Genomic DNA, 16,823 nt, shown 5'->3' on the forward strand with positions numbered 1-16,823 from the left:
ACTTCAGCTCAACACTAACGAAGGATACAGGTTGAAACTGTCCACAGCAATAGAAAAAGCTGCTTCCCAGGGCAGTGGTCCTAGTCACTGGGGGCTTTCAAGCAGTGGCCGGTTGACCACGTGCCTGAGACACTAGAAAGGTGTCTGCTATGTGAGAGAAGAGCTGAACCAAGTGAAAGATTACTTTCCAAGGCTGAGACTCTCAGTCCCTCCCCCATCCTGGTCTTTCCATCTGGAAAAATAGACTCTGACACCAGAAGCACAGTGTCTATAATGAGCTACATTAAGCCCGGATGTGTCCACTGATTCTGGTGTGTGTGATGGAGAGAAAGTGACAGCAATGCCCAGACCAAAACTTGGCCAGAGCCAGGCTCAGTGGCGTGCACCTATAATCCCAGCTACTCAGGAGGCTGAGGCAGGAGGATAGCCCAGGAGTTCAAGACCAGCCTGGGCAATGCACCAAGACCCTGTCTGAAAAAAATTTTTAAAAACCTGGCCAGAATGCCTGCAATTTGAGCCAAGGGAAGAGTTGTGGGAAATATGTAAAGGAGCTGCTGCTGCTGACACCTCACTGTTTTCTGACCTGTTATCTCCCGAGGTTCTTGGTTCTTGTGGGAGTGATAAACTCCTCTAAGCCAGCTGAAAATAGCTCGCTCCTTCTCAAAGAAATATTTAAGGCCAGATGCAGTGGCTCATGCCTGTAATCCCAGCACTTTAGGAGGCTGAGGTAGGCGGATCACCTGAGGGCAGGAGTTCGAGACCAGCCTGACCAACATGGTGAAACCCCATCTCTACTAAAAATACAAAAATTAGCCGGGTGTGGTGACACATGCCTGTAATTCCAGCTGCTCCGGAGGCTGAGGCAGGAGAATTGCTTGAACCTGGGAGGCAGAAGTTGTAGTTTGCTGGGATCATGCCGCTGCACTCCAGCCTGGGCCACAGAGTGAGCTTCTATTTCAAAAAAGGAAGGAAGGAAGGAAGGAAGGAAGGAAGGAAGGAAGGAAGGAAGGAAGGAAGGAAGGAAGGAAGGAAGGAAGGAAGGAATTAAAAATATATAGAGTTAATTATAAAATGTATAAAAGACGTTCAGTGTTTCCTAATCCAAATAGCACTGCAGACCAGTACCTTATCCATATGATCAGAGTGCCCCAGAAGTGAGTGACAAAGCCACATCTCCAAGAAGGAAAGCAGAGAAAGACAGACAAGACGTGACCCAACCTCACCCTGCCAATCCTTCGGCCAGTGACTGGGAAGCCGGGATCCTGGCTCTGAGCCAGAAGGTGGAGAAACAAGCTGAAATGTAGCCCAGGAAAAGGCGTGGGTGTGAGAGTTCCCACAAAACCGGAGTTGCAGCACCTCATCCCTTGCATGTCACCCCCGCCCCAAGCATAACGCCTGGGGAAGGTGGGGAAGGCAACTTACCAAGCACCAACTCTTTCAAGGCACTATGTTAATTGCTGTGGGGAGATACACATTTATCGGCGAGAAAGACATGTGGATGGGATATTTCAGAACAACTTCTATTTCCAACTGGCTGATTCAGCCAATTAAATGACACTTTTACAAATATAACTTAATAAGTATAAGTGTTGATGACTTTGGCCTTGGTTCTGACAACACCAAATCTGGAAGATGCTGGGCCCGATGGGGATGCTCTCTATTCTGAGACAAGGAAGTCCTCCCTGAGGTCTAGACATGCTCTGTCTCCACACTTTCCACTCTACCTCCTCCCTGCCAGACTTTCCTAACAAGGAGGCCAGGACGGCTTGACCACACACAGCCCCTCAGAAGGTGCCTGAGATTCCCCTGTGCCTGCCAGCCCAGGCTTCCTTTCTCAGCCCTTCTGCCCCACTCCCTTTCAGGCTCTTTCCCACTGAGAAGCCTCTCCACACTCCCCACTTCTGCTATGCCACTCTTCCAGAGGTCTCAGGTTCTCTTCTTCCCACCCTGCTCAGATCTGGATTCCACCACAAGGCAGATGTCACAGGATCTCCCCGTTCCCCTCTCTTAGCACCCACGTGCACTGTGACCTGGGTTCAGCCTCACCCACAGCACAAATACTGGAGAGCTGGTAGAGGAGGGGACACTCTACAGTTCCCTGAAAAGAACAGCAGGGGCAACATAGACTCCTCCTGTCCCCTCTTCCCCCACACTATATTCTGCTCCCACACCCCACACCCCTCCCCCTCCCTGACCCGGAGCAAGTCCCTCCCAACAAAGCCACTGGAGCAAACCCTCCTTTCTCTGCTGAGTCACTTGACCTTCATGGTAAGAGACCAGAGGCCCTGGGGAAAATCAGCTCACCCAACTTAAAGTCGCTCTCCACGCTCACATCTGAACACATCTGAAAAGAGTAGAGGGAAGTACAGGGAAAATACGAGAATGAGTGAAGCCCAGCTGCTAGCTACCACCAGATGGTTAAGCTGGCTTTAAGGAGGACGCTGGGTTTCTGGATGCAGAGAAGGCCTGCTCTGCAAAGGGAGGCTATGGCCCCTAGAGGAGCTGCTGCCCATTAGACAGCCACCTCCTCAATCGCAGCTGGGCGGCAGGGAGCAAGGAAGGCTGCCGGCACTGGCTGTGGTCTCTGATTCTCCCTCCGCCCTGGCTCTGCCGCTAAGCCCTGCCTCAGCTGCTTTGTGACTTGATTTCTGCATGCTCTAATGGCCCCCTTGATTATACCTAGAGCAGCTGACAGGCCCTCTCTGTATGCATGGGAACATAAGAGCGGCAAACACTCACTCTCGCCCCTCCAGAGGAGGCAGCCTCTACTGCCTGCCTCTTCCAGAACACGGGGTCTGGGTACCTGTGGGAGGTGGCCAGCCTTGCAGCCCTGAGCCACCACAAATGAGCCATGACCACAGGGGAGCCATGACAGGGTGGAATCAAATACATAACCACACCCCCACACCTCCGTGTCTCTTACTGGCTGATACATGCCCGCACTCACAGTTGGGTCACTCAAGGGGCAAGAAGACAGCTGGGCAGGAAACATGGAAACATCCATAAATTCTAGTTCCAATTCCCCCCTCATTTCCCAATGTAGCCTTGGGTAAGTGGCCATCATCTCAGAAATGGGTTTTTCCAAGGTGATCAAAGGTCACCCTGGACAAGCCTTGGGGGAATACAGTATATTGAGTGGGTAGATGGCCGAGTATATGGATGCAGAGATTAGAGTGTCCAAGAAAGACACTCATGCAACTCCAGAGTGGAAATCGCTTCCTCTTGAAGCACTGGGCATGCTCGCCTTGCCGGCTGGTACCATCGTAAAGTACTGATTCTCCTCATCAGAAACCCACCACCTCCCCAGCCTCTACTCAGCCAGCTGGAGACAGAAACGTACATTCCACTTGAATTTGAGCAGAATTCCTAGTCACACACACACCGCCCTGGCCTGTAACACTGCATGTTACAGAGGCAGCAAGAACTGGAAATACCAAATCAAGAGCCTGGACAAGGCACCTTCTGACCGCTCTCATTTTTACAGTTGGAAATGCTGCTTAAAGCAGCGGGTGCTGAGTAAATTAACAAGAAACCTAGAGAGACAAGGACACAGCTAGAGCTGAAGCCTCTTGACCCTCTGCAGCCTCCTCCCCAAGCCATGGGCCCTAATTCAGCCATCAGCCACCCTCAGGCCTCCCTGGACTCAGGGCAAGTGGGGTAGCTCGAAGCTGAAAAGAGAATACACCCAAACAGCAAGGGAGTGTCTCCCAGCCATAAACGCCTTGCTGGTTCTGTTTGCAAAGGGCAAAGTCCATGAGGAAGGGAGAAAACAGTCCCAGCTACTGAACCCCACGCACAGGGGCCAACCCGGTCCTGAGAGATGGACAAACAGGCTAATTTCACACAGCACGGCTGAAAATGGGACCAAGCAGTGTGGATTCCTGCACATGCTCCTGCTTCTCATTCTGGGCCTTATCTGTATTTTATCACAATAAATATTTATAGGGTCAGCATTCAGCCTGGGTATTCCACAGCCACTCAAGGCCCTCCTGCTCCAGACACTCCCAACCTCAGCCACCATGCACCACATCCGCACTGCCGCCTCCCCCACCCCGCTGACCTTAGCCTGTACTCAAGGTCACACTTGGCAGGCATCCTGCTGACTGTCATCTCTGTTGTCAGATGGGAGACAGACAATGAGAAACTGGCTTCTCTGGGGACTGGTTTAAGGCTTTCCTGTCAAAAAACAGGCCCGGGCCCCTGACACCAAGTCTGCCCTCACAGGGAGGTCCAGTCGCTTGGCCGCCGGGAACAGCTTGTAGGGAGGGGTTAGCCTCAGCCGTGCAGCCAGCCCCACCCATCCTTCCCGGGTGACTCCCTTCAGACACGGAGGGAACACCCAGACTGCTTCAAGCTTAGCCTTCTCTTTCGGAAACTCTCCACAGCAGACAAGAGGAGCCTGAGTTCTGGGCCTGCTCCAGGCCCTCAGTTTTAAGGGGGCCAGGACAGACACTAGGATCTATTTGGATCTTGAGATCTCTGTTTCTCTCCATGTAAGAATGCTTGAGCTTTTGGCCAGGAGCGGTGGCTCACGCCTGCAATCCCAGCAAGTTGGGAGGCCAAGGCAGGCGGATCACCTGAGGTCAAGAGTTCAAGACCAGCATGCCCAACACGGCCAAACCCTATTTCTAGGAAAAGCACAAAAATATCAGCCGGGTATGGTGGTATGTGCCTAAAATCCCAGCTACTAGGGAGGCTGAGGCAGGAGAATCGCGTGAACCCAGGAGGCGGAGGTTGCAGTGAGCGGAGATGGCGACGCTACACTCTAGCCTGGGCAACAGAGCCGGACTCCATCTAAATATATATATATATATATCCTGTGTTCTCCTCACAGCAGGAAGAAAACAGGGCAGCAGATTCAGCAGGCTTAGGGGTGGGCCATGGCCCTGAGCAACAGACATCCCGGCTCCAGCCTTGGCTCCAGGACTTGCTGCCTCTGGCCCTGGGCAAGTCAGGAGACCGTTGAGTCTCAGTGACCTCACAGATCCGAGTGGCAAGAATCCCCCAGGTGACGGCACCCGGAAGGTGAGAGCAGCTGGAGGGCCTACGCAGACCTGGGAGCTTTAGCATGCACCCTCTCTCAGTGTTTCTGAAACTGAAAGAACTGACCCATCCATGAGTGTGAAAGCAAGTTGAAGGGTGAAGACTATCTTTAAAAATAAATATGTATAGGCCAAACAAGACTAGAATATGACATGCACCACTTACAGGAAGGGTAACAGACATGTGCTCCTGAAATGTATTTCTACTGGTTGCAGTCAGAAATTTTGATGTCTTACTTTTAAAATTTTCAGCCTGGGCACAATCGTTCATTGTAATCCCAGCATTTTGGGAAGCTGAGGCAGATGGATCACTTAAGCCCAGAAGTTCAAGACCAGCCTGGACAACATGGCGAAGCCCTGTCTGTACCAAAAAATACAAAAGTTAGCTAGGTGTGGGGGTGCGCGCCTGTAGTCCCAGCTCCTCGGCAGGTTGAGGTGGGAGGATGGCTTGAGGGAGGTCGAGGCTGCCGTGAGCTATGATCTCACCAGGACACTCCAGCATGGGTGACAGAGTGAGACCCTGCCTCAAAAACAAAAACAAAAAAAATCCCTTTCTTGCTCTTGCAGATGTTCTCACCCATGTAACTTGCTTTCTGCCCTCTGCAGAGTGAGCTGGTAAACTCCTTGAGGTAAGAGCCATGGCTCTAATTTCTCAAGAATTCTAGCCATCCCACCACCATTCCCTCCCAGGGCTGAGCTCAGAGCCCGGTTGGCCTCTGGTTCAAGCTGTTCATGGGCTGGAAAGCAGCCACTGAATCAAAAGTCAATGTGGAAAGAGAGGAAGGAAACCCACCACTGACAGTGCCAGGCACTGCCGCAAACATGGGCCCTAGAGGTCCAAGTCCCCTCCATTTTACAGATGAGGAAACCAAAGCTCAAAGAGGTAAAGTTGTCTGGGAGGTGGGGGATGGGGGAGGACCAGGACTGACATCTTGGTTTGGATAGCCCCTGGCTTTATCACTGCCAGGATTAGCTCTTGAGCCTCCCTGTCTAATCCCCCAAACATCCCCGGAGTCCCGTGAGGGCCAACGCAACTCACACTGCAAAACATATACACAAAGGGTTGGAAACAACAGAACAGTCTTTCCTACCTGCCTTTTTCTGTCTTTCCCAGTCCCATGAGGGAGAGAGGAGAGGGCTGTGCTGGGGGCATCTGGAATCTGTCTTCCTCCTTGTCCAGCCCTTGTCCTTCTCTGCCTCTTTTGAGGCTGACTTCCCCCAGCTCACCACCCTCCTCTCCCAACGCCAGCTAACCGGTTACCCGGGCAACCCAGCTGGGAGGCCGCCAGTTACCACGGCAACCCAGCATGGCCGCCAGGCTGCCTTGCTTAGGAAGGTCAGGGGACCAGCCGGGCTACCGAGCAGCTGGGATGCTGCTGGCAGGACTGACCCAGGCAGGGGGTTGGGGTGTGGGGGGAGGTGGCCTACGTGCCTGAGATATCTGAGTTCCTGCTGTCAGGGGCCACCTTTCCCTTTGATATGATTCCCATGAAGCAGGCTCTCCCAACTGGGGCATGAACCACAAGCCATATTCCCGGGTTCCATCACCCTAGCCGAACCCAACCCCTCCCACCTTCTCTACAGAGTTCCAGTCACCTCACCTCCAGGAAGCCTTCTCAGACTAAGCAGCCACCAGCTGTCACTCAGCCTAACCTCAGGCCCTCTCATCCTCCTCCCTTTCTGAGCATATCAGGAGTCCACACGCATGCAACCCACATGTGTCTACATGTAAATGTGGTCCCTCTGTGAAACATTTTGGTAAAAATCATAAGGCAGATCTAATATTTTCTAGTCCTTACTATGTGCCTAGCATGTTGTATGTGACTTATATGAAGTTTCTCGCTGAGAAACAGCAGAGAGAGGGTGAGGCTGTGTAGGGACCAGCTTCCTGGAATTCCTTCAGCTCCTGCCCTCCCCAGGCTCTCCCCAGCAAACAATCCCTGGCCTGGCTTTAAGGAGACACTTTGAAGGAGACATTAAGTTATTAAGTTTCATCATACCCAACATGGTGAAACCCCGTCTCTACTAAAGATACAAAAATTAGCTGGACATGGTGGTACACATCTGTAATCCCAGCTACTCAGGAGGCTGAGTCAGGAGAATCGCTTGAACCGGGGAGGCAGAGGTTGCAGTGAGCCAAAATCATGCCACTGCACTCCATCCTGGGTGACAAAGCGAGACTCCACCTCAAAAAAAAAGAGTCTTCAGGCCGGGTGTGGTGGCTCATGCTTGTAATCCCAGGACTCCTAGAGGCCAAGGTGAGCAGATCACTTGAGACCAGGAGTTCGAGACCAGCCTGGCCAACATGGTGAAATCCCATCTCTACTAAAAGTACAAAAATTGGCCAGGTGTAGTGGCTCATGCCTGTAATCTCAGCACTTTGGGAGACCGAGGTGGGCAGATCACGAGGTCAGGAGTTCGAGACCAGCCTGGCCAGCATGGCGAAACCCTGTCTCTACTAAAAATACAAAAATTAGCTGGGCATGGCGGCATCCCAGCTACTCAGGAGGCTGAGGTGGGAGCACTTCTTGAACCCAGCGGGTGGAGATTGCAGTGAGCCGAGATCATGCCATTGCACTCCAGCCTGGGCGACAGAACGAGGCTCTGTCTCAAAGAAATAAAGAAGATTATCCAGTGCCCGACGTTTTCTTCATATTATTTTATTTCATTTCATCCTCAATTCTGCAAAGACTTTAGTTTCCTGACAGGATAGCTAAGGAAACAGACCCAGAGAAGTTAAGTAATTTTCCCAAGCTGAGACCCAGCTTAAGGTTCCTGCCTTGGGGAACCTCCTAGGAGAGTACATCCTTTTCTTTCTTGGCCACCAACATGAGTAGCATATGTCCCTATCATATACAGCACGGTCGTTAGCTCACTAATCTGCTCCCTTACAAGACTGTGAGTTTAAAAATCTATCTTTGACCACACACCTGTGTGTGGCTCACACCTGTAGTCCCAATACTCTGGGAGGCTGAGGCAGGAGGATCACTCGAGTCCAGGAGTTTAAGACCAGCCTGGGCAGCAAAGTAAGACTCTGTCTCTACAAAAAGTAAAATAATTAACCAGGTGTGGTGGCACATGCCTGTGTTCCCAGCTAAAGTGGGAGGACTGCATGAGCCTGGGAGGTCGAGACTACAGTGAGCTATGATAGTGCCACTGCATTCCAGTGTGGGGACAGAGTGAGACCCCATCTCGAAAATAAATACAGCAAAATAAAGATTCATTTTTGTAACCTAATACCTGCCTGGTACATAAGGAGCATGCAGTAAGCATGTGTCCAAAGAAAATGGTAGTGCCAGGCTCCCAAGTCCTACCCACCACTTAATTCTGTGCTGTCTCTACCACAGCACCCTGTCTCATTCACTCAGCCAGTCAAAAAGCAGTTACCAAACAACTATGTTGTGCCTGGGTCTGCGTGAAACATCACAGATACACAGAAGGCAAATCAGACCATCTCTAGCCTCAGAGAAGTACAGCGGAGTGAGAGGCAAGGCTGAGGAGAACAGGGAATAAATTCCCCACCACTGCCCCCATCCAAGGCTTTCTCGTGTTTCTCTGTGCCTGTTCTTTGGGGCCTAACCCTCCCATCCAAAGCTTCATATATCCAACCAGCATTTGTGAGCACCTACTATGTGCTAAGCACTGCCCTCTAATCACTCATTGAGGGGGAGAGTGGGCAGGATTAGAAAACAATGGAATCAGGAATTACTGGAGAGTAGAGAAGTGATTGAGAAGGTCAGAGTCCAAGAAGCAGTGGGCAGGGCCACTGGGAGCACATGGAGAACTTTAAAGCGCTTTCACATTTGATGTGATCGTGGACTTTCAGGTTGCATTGCTTTGTACTCAGACCTACATCCTACACTAATTCATTTGACCCTTGGTGAGGAGGGCAGGGTGGGAATTATTATTATTATTACACTGAGACAGAGTCTTGCTCTGTCACCCCAGGCTGGAGTGCAGTGGCGTAATTTTAGCTCATTGCAACCTCCGCCTCCCAGGTTCAAGCGATTCTCCTGCCTCAGCCTCCCCAGTAGCTGGGATTATAGGTCCACGCCACCACACCCAACTAATTTTTGTATTTTTAGTAGAGACAGGGTTTCATCATGTTGGTCAGGCTGGTCTTGAACACCTGACTTTGTGATTCACCTGCCTTGGCCTCCCAAAGTGCTGAGATTACAAGCGTGAGTCGCCATGCCCGGCCAGGGTGGGAATTATGATTCCCATTTTAGAGATGAGGATACTGAGGCTCAGAAGGGAAGAGCATTGGGTTAGGAGGAGGAAATCTGGGTTCTAGCCCTACTTGTGATTCTAACAGGTCTCAGCACTATGCCTCTATCACCACACTCCCATTCTTACCCCCCCCCCCACCAAAGCAGGTTTTTCTTCCCTGCTCTGATCCCCAGTGAGACAAGCCTGGTTTCAAGTGAGCTCAGCAGGCTTGCTGGATAGCCTGGATCCAGTCCCTGGATAGTCCATTGCTGCTCCTGTGGTCCCAGGAACCAAGCAACACCAGAACAATGAGCACACTACCTGAGGCTAGGCAGAACTTAATAGGCTAATTGCAAGCACTTGGCTAATTAAAAGCAAACGGGCACCTGGTCATGATGGACCAGATTGGGTAGACACAGTGATGGTGACCTCAGAGCTCAGGAAGGACCTCACCTCCACCTAGGCCGTCTCACTACAGGAGTGGAGTTCCAACCAACCCGAGGAAGACATAGCTGAATTCAGGGTGGACCAGCTACCCTGACGCCTCAGCATGGATGCATGCGTATTACATCACCTCCAGCTCTACTTCCTGAATTCACACAGTGAGGACCAATTCTCTACAGAGACTAAGTGGGTGGCCTGGGAGGATTTGACAGTATCTCTGAATACCAGCTACCCTAAACACATTTCCCACCAATCCACCTCAGCACTGTCTGGCCTTTGAGTTAAAGCCTTGCCTTCTGAAATATGATGTTCAGTAACTGACATTTGTGTGATTACTCTCAGTTTACACAGCGTTTCCATGTATATTACTCACCTAGGTATTAGCTAGGTAGGTGATAGTGATACTAACCCCAGTTCTCAGGCTAGGAAAGGAAAGTTCAGAAAGATTAAGTACCTTGCTGCAAATCATATGGCTACTATTTGGGCCAGGATTTGAACCCATGTCTTCAAATTCCAGAAGAGCCCTTTCTCCATGACCACAGCAAGAGCTAACACATAATCATAATTAGTTTATCAGATCAGCTTGTGCTACTTTAGAAAGTGCAGAGGTCTCATGGGAATGAGAAATGCTGGGTAGATTTGACAAGGGAAGAATAAAGACAGGAAGTGCACATGGCCATGCAGGGGCGTGGACAGGGGCTGCAAGAGTACCAGCTCCAGTGGCGTATCCTCTAAACCAGGAGGCACTAGAGGCCCATCTCCCTTCATCCATGCACCTGCCAGAGGAAGCCCCAGCAAGTGTGCCATTCCAGGGGATTATCCTGGAGGAAGTGGCTGCCTTGGGCATGTGTGTGGCCACCTCACCACATTCTGTGCCAGTGAGGCCACAGTTCACGTGGAGGCCCCAGGAGAGCTTGAGAAAGAACTTGAGGGTCTTTGGAGGAATAGGGGCACTTAGCCTTGAACAAGGAGACTTGGAAGGGTTTGGAGGGAGGGAGATGATGATACCTATCTTCAGATATCTATGCTTCTCATGCCAATCAGCAAGGTAATAATAACAAACACATTTCTCACTCTACTCAGCAGGATTCTATGTGCTTTGCATATGTAACCTCATTTCTCTTCACAGGAAGCTTATGAGATAGGTAGCATCATCTTCATTTTACACACGGAGAAACTGAGGCACAGAGTGGGAAAGCCACTGTTCGCATCATATCACTGGTAAATGGTAGATTCCAGCTTCAATCTGAGTTTGACCCCATAACTGTGGTTGGCTGGTTGGTTTTGATTCAGAGTCTTGCTCTGTAGCCCAGGCTGGAGTGCAGGGGCACAATCTCGGCTCACTGCCACCTCATCTCCTGGGTTCAAGAGATTCCCCTGCCTCAGCCTCCTGAGTAGCTGGGATTACAGGAAACCACCACCACACTGGCTCATTTTTGTATTTTAGTACAGATGGGGTTTCACCATATTGACCAGGCTGGTCTCCAACTTCTGGCCTCAAGTGATCTGCCCGCTTCAGCCTCCCAAAGTGCTGGGATTACAGGCATGAACTACCGTGCCTGGCCAACTGTGATCTTAATGACTGCACAAACTACCTTTTAAGAAAAGCCAAAGACTTGAACAAATATGCTTGTTATATGGACATATTATATATTGCATTGCTATTAATATGGACAATCTCACATTTGAGAAGTCTCTTTTTAAAAATTTTTATATCTTAATAGGCACCATGGCTCATGCCTGTAATCTCGGCACTTTGGGAGGCTGAGGTAGGCGAATCATCTGAGGTCGAGAGTTCGAGACCAGCCTGACCAACATGGAGAAACCCCGTCTCTACTAAAAATACAAAATTAGCTGGGTGTGGTGGTGTGCACCTGTATCCCAGCTACTGGGGAGGCTGAAGCAGGAGAATCGCTTGAACCCAGGAGGTGGAGGTTGCAGTGAGTGGAGATCACGCTATTGCACTCCAGCCTGGGCCACAAGAGCAAAACTGTCTCAAAAAAAAAAAAAAAAATTATATCTCACTCCCAATCAAACAAATGGATTGAAACAATAAATTAAAATCATGAAAAAAGTTGTAATACTCAATGTTGATGCTCATGTCACAAAAATCCATTCTCAGACACGGCTGTTGGGAATGTAAATTAGTGCTTTTGAACAAGGAATTTGGGGAAATATTTTAATAATGTAGCAATTTTACTTCTAAAAATGTAACTTAAGGGAAAAAATTATTGATATGTGTGAAGATTCAGATATTTATATATTCATTGTAGCCTTGTTTATAAAAGTAGAAAATTGGAAATACCTAGTTTAACATAGGGATTGTATCGACAAATTAATCGAGTAAGCATCTAATGAAATATGAGGCAGTCGCTTTAAAATGACGCTGTAAAGGCTACATGCAGTGGCTCACGCCTGTAATCCCAGCACTTTGGAGGCCGGTGTGGGTGGATCACTTGAGCCCAGGAGTTCAAGACCAGTCTGGCCAACATGGAGAAACCCTGTGTCTACCAAAAATACATAAAATTAACCAGGTGTGGTGACACGCACCTGTAGACCCAGCCACTTGGGAGGCTGAGGTAGGAGGATCGCTTGAGCCTGGGAGGTCAAGTCTGCAGTGGGCAGAGATTGTAGCACAGCACTCCAGCCTGGACAACAGAGCAAGGCCCTGTCTCAGCTGACAATAATAATAATAATAATAATGCTGTGAAAGAATGTTTAATGATATAAAAAAATGTTTCCCGTTTAAGTGACAATAACACACATCTGGTTCATGATTTTAATGGTGTATATATATATATATATATGCATTATGATGATAAATATAGTCATATGTTCATGCACAATTCATAAAGGTACATATATACCAAAATTAAAATTATATATCAAATCTATGGGTCATTCTTAACTTTTCTTTATATGTTTTTCTACATTTTAAGTGACTATATATTACTTTTATACTCACAGAATAGTAATTATTTTAATGTATACCCTTCATCACATTAATTCTATGCCTTGGAATATACCCTAAGTCACCCAAAACACAGAAAGAGGCTGATGAACAAAAACGTTCCTCTCGTGCTATCTATAAAAGGGAAATAAGACGACAACCTAAGTGTCCAACATGGAAATGATCACATAGAATCGATTACAGCCACACACTGACTATCACACACTATTTTAATCAGAAGAAAACTACTTTAATCACCATGTAAAAAAAGAGAGGTGACTTGTTCCACGCAGCTTCAGAGACTCGGAACCAGAGGGTGGAACTTAGAAGCTGACAGATTTTGATTCAATATAGAAGAATGTCCTGACCACAGGAAGCTGCCTTGCGAGGTAACGAGCTCCCTGTCACTGGAATTATGCAAGTGAGACTGCTGCTCCTATCAGGGAGGCTGAGGAAGGCTCATCTGGCTTGGAGGGAGTCTGGACTAGATAGTCTCTGAGGGGCATCTGAAGGTTGTGGGTGCTGAGTGGGAGCCTCCTGAACAGAGAGATGGCCCAGGAAAGGCTTCTCCTCAGCCTACCCTCAGCTTCTTTTCCTCCTGCTCCCACTTCCTCTAAATGTCTCCCAAAATAGTCCTTTTTTTCTCCCTGAATGTGCTTTAAGTGGCTAGAGACTGGCCTGCTCAAGTCCCCTCATTAAGCCCTGGCTTCCAGAGCCCCTTCGCCTCACCAGAGAGCTCAAGGAGTACAAACCCTGCAGCTCTCCTGTGAGGCCCAGCCCCACGGATGCGCCAAGACCAGTGCCAATGACCTCATCAAAATTTCACAAGAGGCGGGAGGAAGACCATGAAGAAACTGGCCTGAGGAACCACAGCCTGTTCAGCAGCAGTTGACACCATGCTCCCGGCTTCTTCACTTTGGCCCAGGCCAGTCCCCTGGCCAAGAGAGCTCGCTCTGTGAGCCCACGGCTGCAGGCTGGCCCTGGGTGAGGTGGGAGCTCTGCTCTGATGTCAGCCCGGGAGCCAAGTGGCTGCCTCCCTCACTGAATGAGGGATCAGTAATTATTTCATTTACAACAAGCAGGAATAACCCAACTCAATAATCCAGGCAGACACATTCAAAGTAATTATTTGTGTAATGCATCCTGCACCATCACCTTCCTAGGAAGGAGGAAAAGAAGCCGAGCCCCGAAAAAATGGGGGACCCCATTATCTGCAACCTGTGTGCCACAGCCCGCCAGGATTAAATACACACCAGCGCTAACACATTTATCACCTCGCCACTGCTTGGAAAACCATGGGCTTTTAATAATTCATATCTGCGGCCCGACACTCTGCGCCCTTATGCGGAGACACAGAAACCCTCTTGTTTCCATAAGGAAAGCCCAGTGGCAGTGCCAGGCGGGGCGCCCTCAGCCCCTCCCACCACCCCAACCTGGAGACAGGCCCAAGCCTAGGCCGCCCCCACCTCCTCTTCACCAGCAGGATCTGCTCATGTCCTGCCGAAGCTAAGACGCAGCTGCTCGGGGGTGAAAGCTGGCGACGGAACAGGCCCAGTCCCCCTCCCCAGCTTCATGCTCCTCCAGGGTGGTCTGGAAGCCAGGATTGGGGAGATTGGTAGGGCAGGTGCCCGCAATGCCCTGCACCTTCCCAGACAGCAGGCTCAGGCAGATACCTGAGAGCCAGGACCCTGCCCCAACACGCAGGAGACACTCAGCAGAGTGACCACCCAAGTGATCAGATTGGGAGTAAGGGGTCTCTACAGGCCTTAGGGAACAGCCTCCAATTCCTGAAGGCTGAAACCTCCTGACACCAGCTCTGAGCTGCAACCTCCTCCCCACCACCTTCCACCCTCCTGCAGCTCTCCCTCTGCACCCTGTGCCCCGAGACTGGCTCTCCCTTTCTCCTGGTTCTCCATCTCTACTCTCCCTGGCTCCACAGCCCCTTCCCTGCCCTGGCTAGCCTGTTGTCTCAAGGAGCATTTCCCAGGAGCCTCTTCTCCCTTCTCCCCACCTCCACCACTTTCCTGTCTCGCCCCCTTTCCTCCCCGTCCACTGTAGCCCTCCTTACCCCTCCCTGGCCAGTTCCCCAGTCATCCTCCTTTCCCCAGACTCCTCACACAAAGCCCCCGAGGCTCATAGTGGGCCGCAGCCCGGTCCCATCATTATAAATGCCATCCCCTCACTCCCTGCCCCCTCCACCATATACCAGGCTCCAGCTCCTTCAGAAGCTCCCCAGTAAATCTGAGACCCGCAGAGCTCAGATGCCTCCTAGGAATTGGAATCCAAGAGTCTCTATCACCCTGCATCCCAACCTGACCCATAAGAATGATACACACCCTGACCCCTCCCCACACTGAGGAAGGTGAGTCCCTGGGGCTGACCTGAGCCTGACCCTGGACCCTCTCCATCCCTCCTTCCTGCTGGCAAAATTAAAGGGAGGGTGGGCTGGCCTCTCTGTGCTAGCCTGCCTGGGGGACCCCTGCGGGACCCTAGGAAGCTGCCAGCCCAAAGCTGCCCTCATCCAGGAGATGCAGTTTAAATGTAATCAATTTAAACAGCATCAGCCCTGACAGGGGACTCTGGAGGTGGGGGTAGGGGCACAGAGAGGGCTATAATTAGCATTCTCAGCATCCATGATCCCCAAGTAAGGCTGCCAAGGATGAGGGATGGGGAAGCCAGTGCACCGCAGTGCAAGCAGCCAGGCTCACGCGGCAGACAGGCAGCTGCCAGCCCTGACCAGAGCCCAGCCTTCCTCCTCCCACCTCATCTATGTGATGCATGAAAACAGACTCACCGGCTTCTGAGGTGCGATCCCCACGCTGGAAAGCTCTAACTCTGTGAGCCCCAAGGTACCCCTCCCCGCAGCTCAGGCCAGCTGGGGTCCTCCTCCCCTGCCCCTGGGGCCCCCTTCTGCAGAGCGGGGCTCCGGATCTAATCTGATCTAATCAGTCATCTCTCCGGCTGGCAGGTCCCTGGCGCAGGGAGAGGATGCTGTTGTGGTTACTGCAGGATCCAGCATCTTTCCCAGGCAGAGGCAGCTGGGCATGCTCCATCGGCTCCCCCGGGGATTTCAGGGCCACGTGACTCTCCCTCCCCAAGCTGTCACTTAGGATCAGGAGTAAATAGTCCCCGAAAAGGTTTAACTCCATCCACACCAGCGACAAGCCGCTAACCATCCACACAGCCTGCCTGCCTGGGAGAGGATGGGGTGGCTCAGCACAGCCTCCTGGCCCTTTCATCACCGGGATAAGGCTGCCCCCCAAAGGGAAGCAGGGCCACCGTCTGGGCGAACTGCATTCTTAGAGTCCCCCACCAGAGACTGCAGGGAGCCAGAAACTGCCCAGGGGAATCATGTGTGGGGCCTCGCCCAGCCAGCCTGGTGGTCACCTTTCGGCTCTGTGGCTGTCCACTCCAGAGAGGGGCACATCTCTAGGTGTCAAGAGGGCTTGGCTGGGGACCCAGGGCCTCCCCATCCCCCACCCCCACCTCAGTGCAGAGAATTTAGAGAAATAACATTTGGAGAGGGTTGGCACCCACGAGGAGATGCCAGGATCTTCTCCTAGACCTCAACCCAAACTGGTCCCTGATCACCTTGAGCAAGGATGCCAGCCAAGCTGCGGGGTACCTGGGTTCTGCATTATTCAGGGTCAGAGGCAGAAGGAAGGGCCTCCGAAAATGGAGTCGCAGTCCTGCTTCTGCTTAAACAAAGATTGCTTTCTGCCTCGGTTTCCCTCTATCCACGGATTCTGTGCGACAATGGGCAAGTGTCAGAAAAACACGATTTCATGAACAGGATCAGAAAGATGGAAAAAAAAAAAGATTCCCACCTAAACCTCTAGGCAGGCTCACTGGTCTCCATCCCCCCTGCCCCTTAAACCTGGAAACTGGAGACTGGACCAGATGAGCTTCTGGGGTCACTTCTGAATACAGAACTATGTCAAGAAGTGGGGCCTAGAGAGAGGGTGTCTGCAAGGCCACGCTCACATGATAATTGCTTTTTTTTGTTTATTGTTAGAACAACTTGATTAGAAAATTAAGCCTCTCCCCTCCGATACCAGTGGGTCTCTCTTAGTGTGATCTGAGTATATTTATCATTTTTACCACCTGAAGTCCTTACCTGCAAAGGAATGTGCCATGGAAGGTACAGGAGCACAGACTTCCCTCCCAGGGCCTGGGCG

The 16,823-nt window shown here is 50.9% G+C and overlaps 1 protein-coding gene across 43 annotated transcripts in view; it reads right to left on the bottom strand.

The window, feature by feature from the left end:
* Positions 1-16,823, bottom strand: part of PLEKHA6 (pleckstrin homology domain containing A6) — a 159,950-nt gene that overhangs the window by 125,962 nt on the left and 17,165 nt on the right. For 8 of the 43 annotated variants that reach the window (XM_078356956.1, XM_078356955.1, XM_078356938.1 and 5 more), the window contains exon 1: positions 6,134-6,267. The exons of 28 other annotated variants lie outside the window; for them this stretch is intronic. In XM_078356956.1, the coding sequence (XP_078213082.1) occupies positions 6,134-6,195 (62 nt within the window). In that variant the 5' untranslated portion in view covers positions 6,196-6,267. Of the gene's footprint in view, positions 1-6,133; positions 6,268-15,439; positions 15,682-16,823 lie in introns of those variants that run through there. 7 more of the 43 variants (XM_078356959.1, XM_078356958.1, XM_078356957.1 and 4 more) reach the window with 1 other exon arrangement.

The sequence above is a fragment of the Callithrix jacchus genome, chromosome 19 (genome assembly GCF_049354715.1).
Source record: "Callithrix jacchus isolate 240 chromosome 19, calJac240_pri, whole genome shotgun sequence".
NCBI classification, from domain to species: Eukaryota; Metazoa; Chordata; class Mammalia; order Primates; family Cebidae; genus Callithrix; species Callithrix jacchus.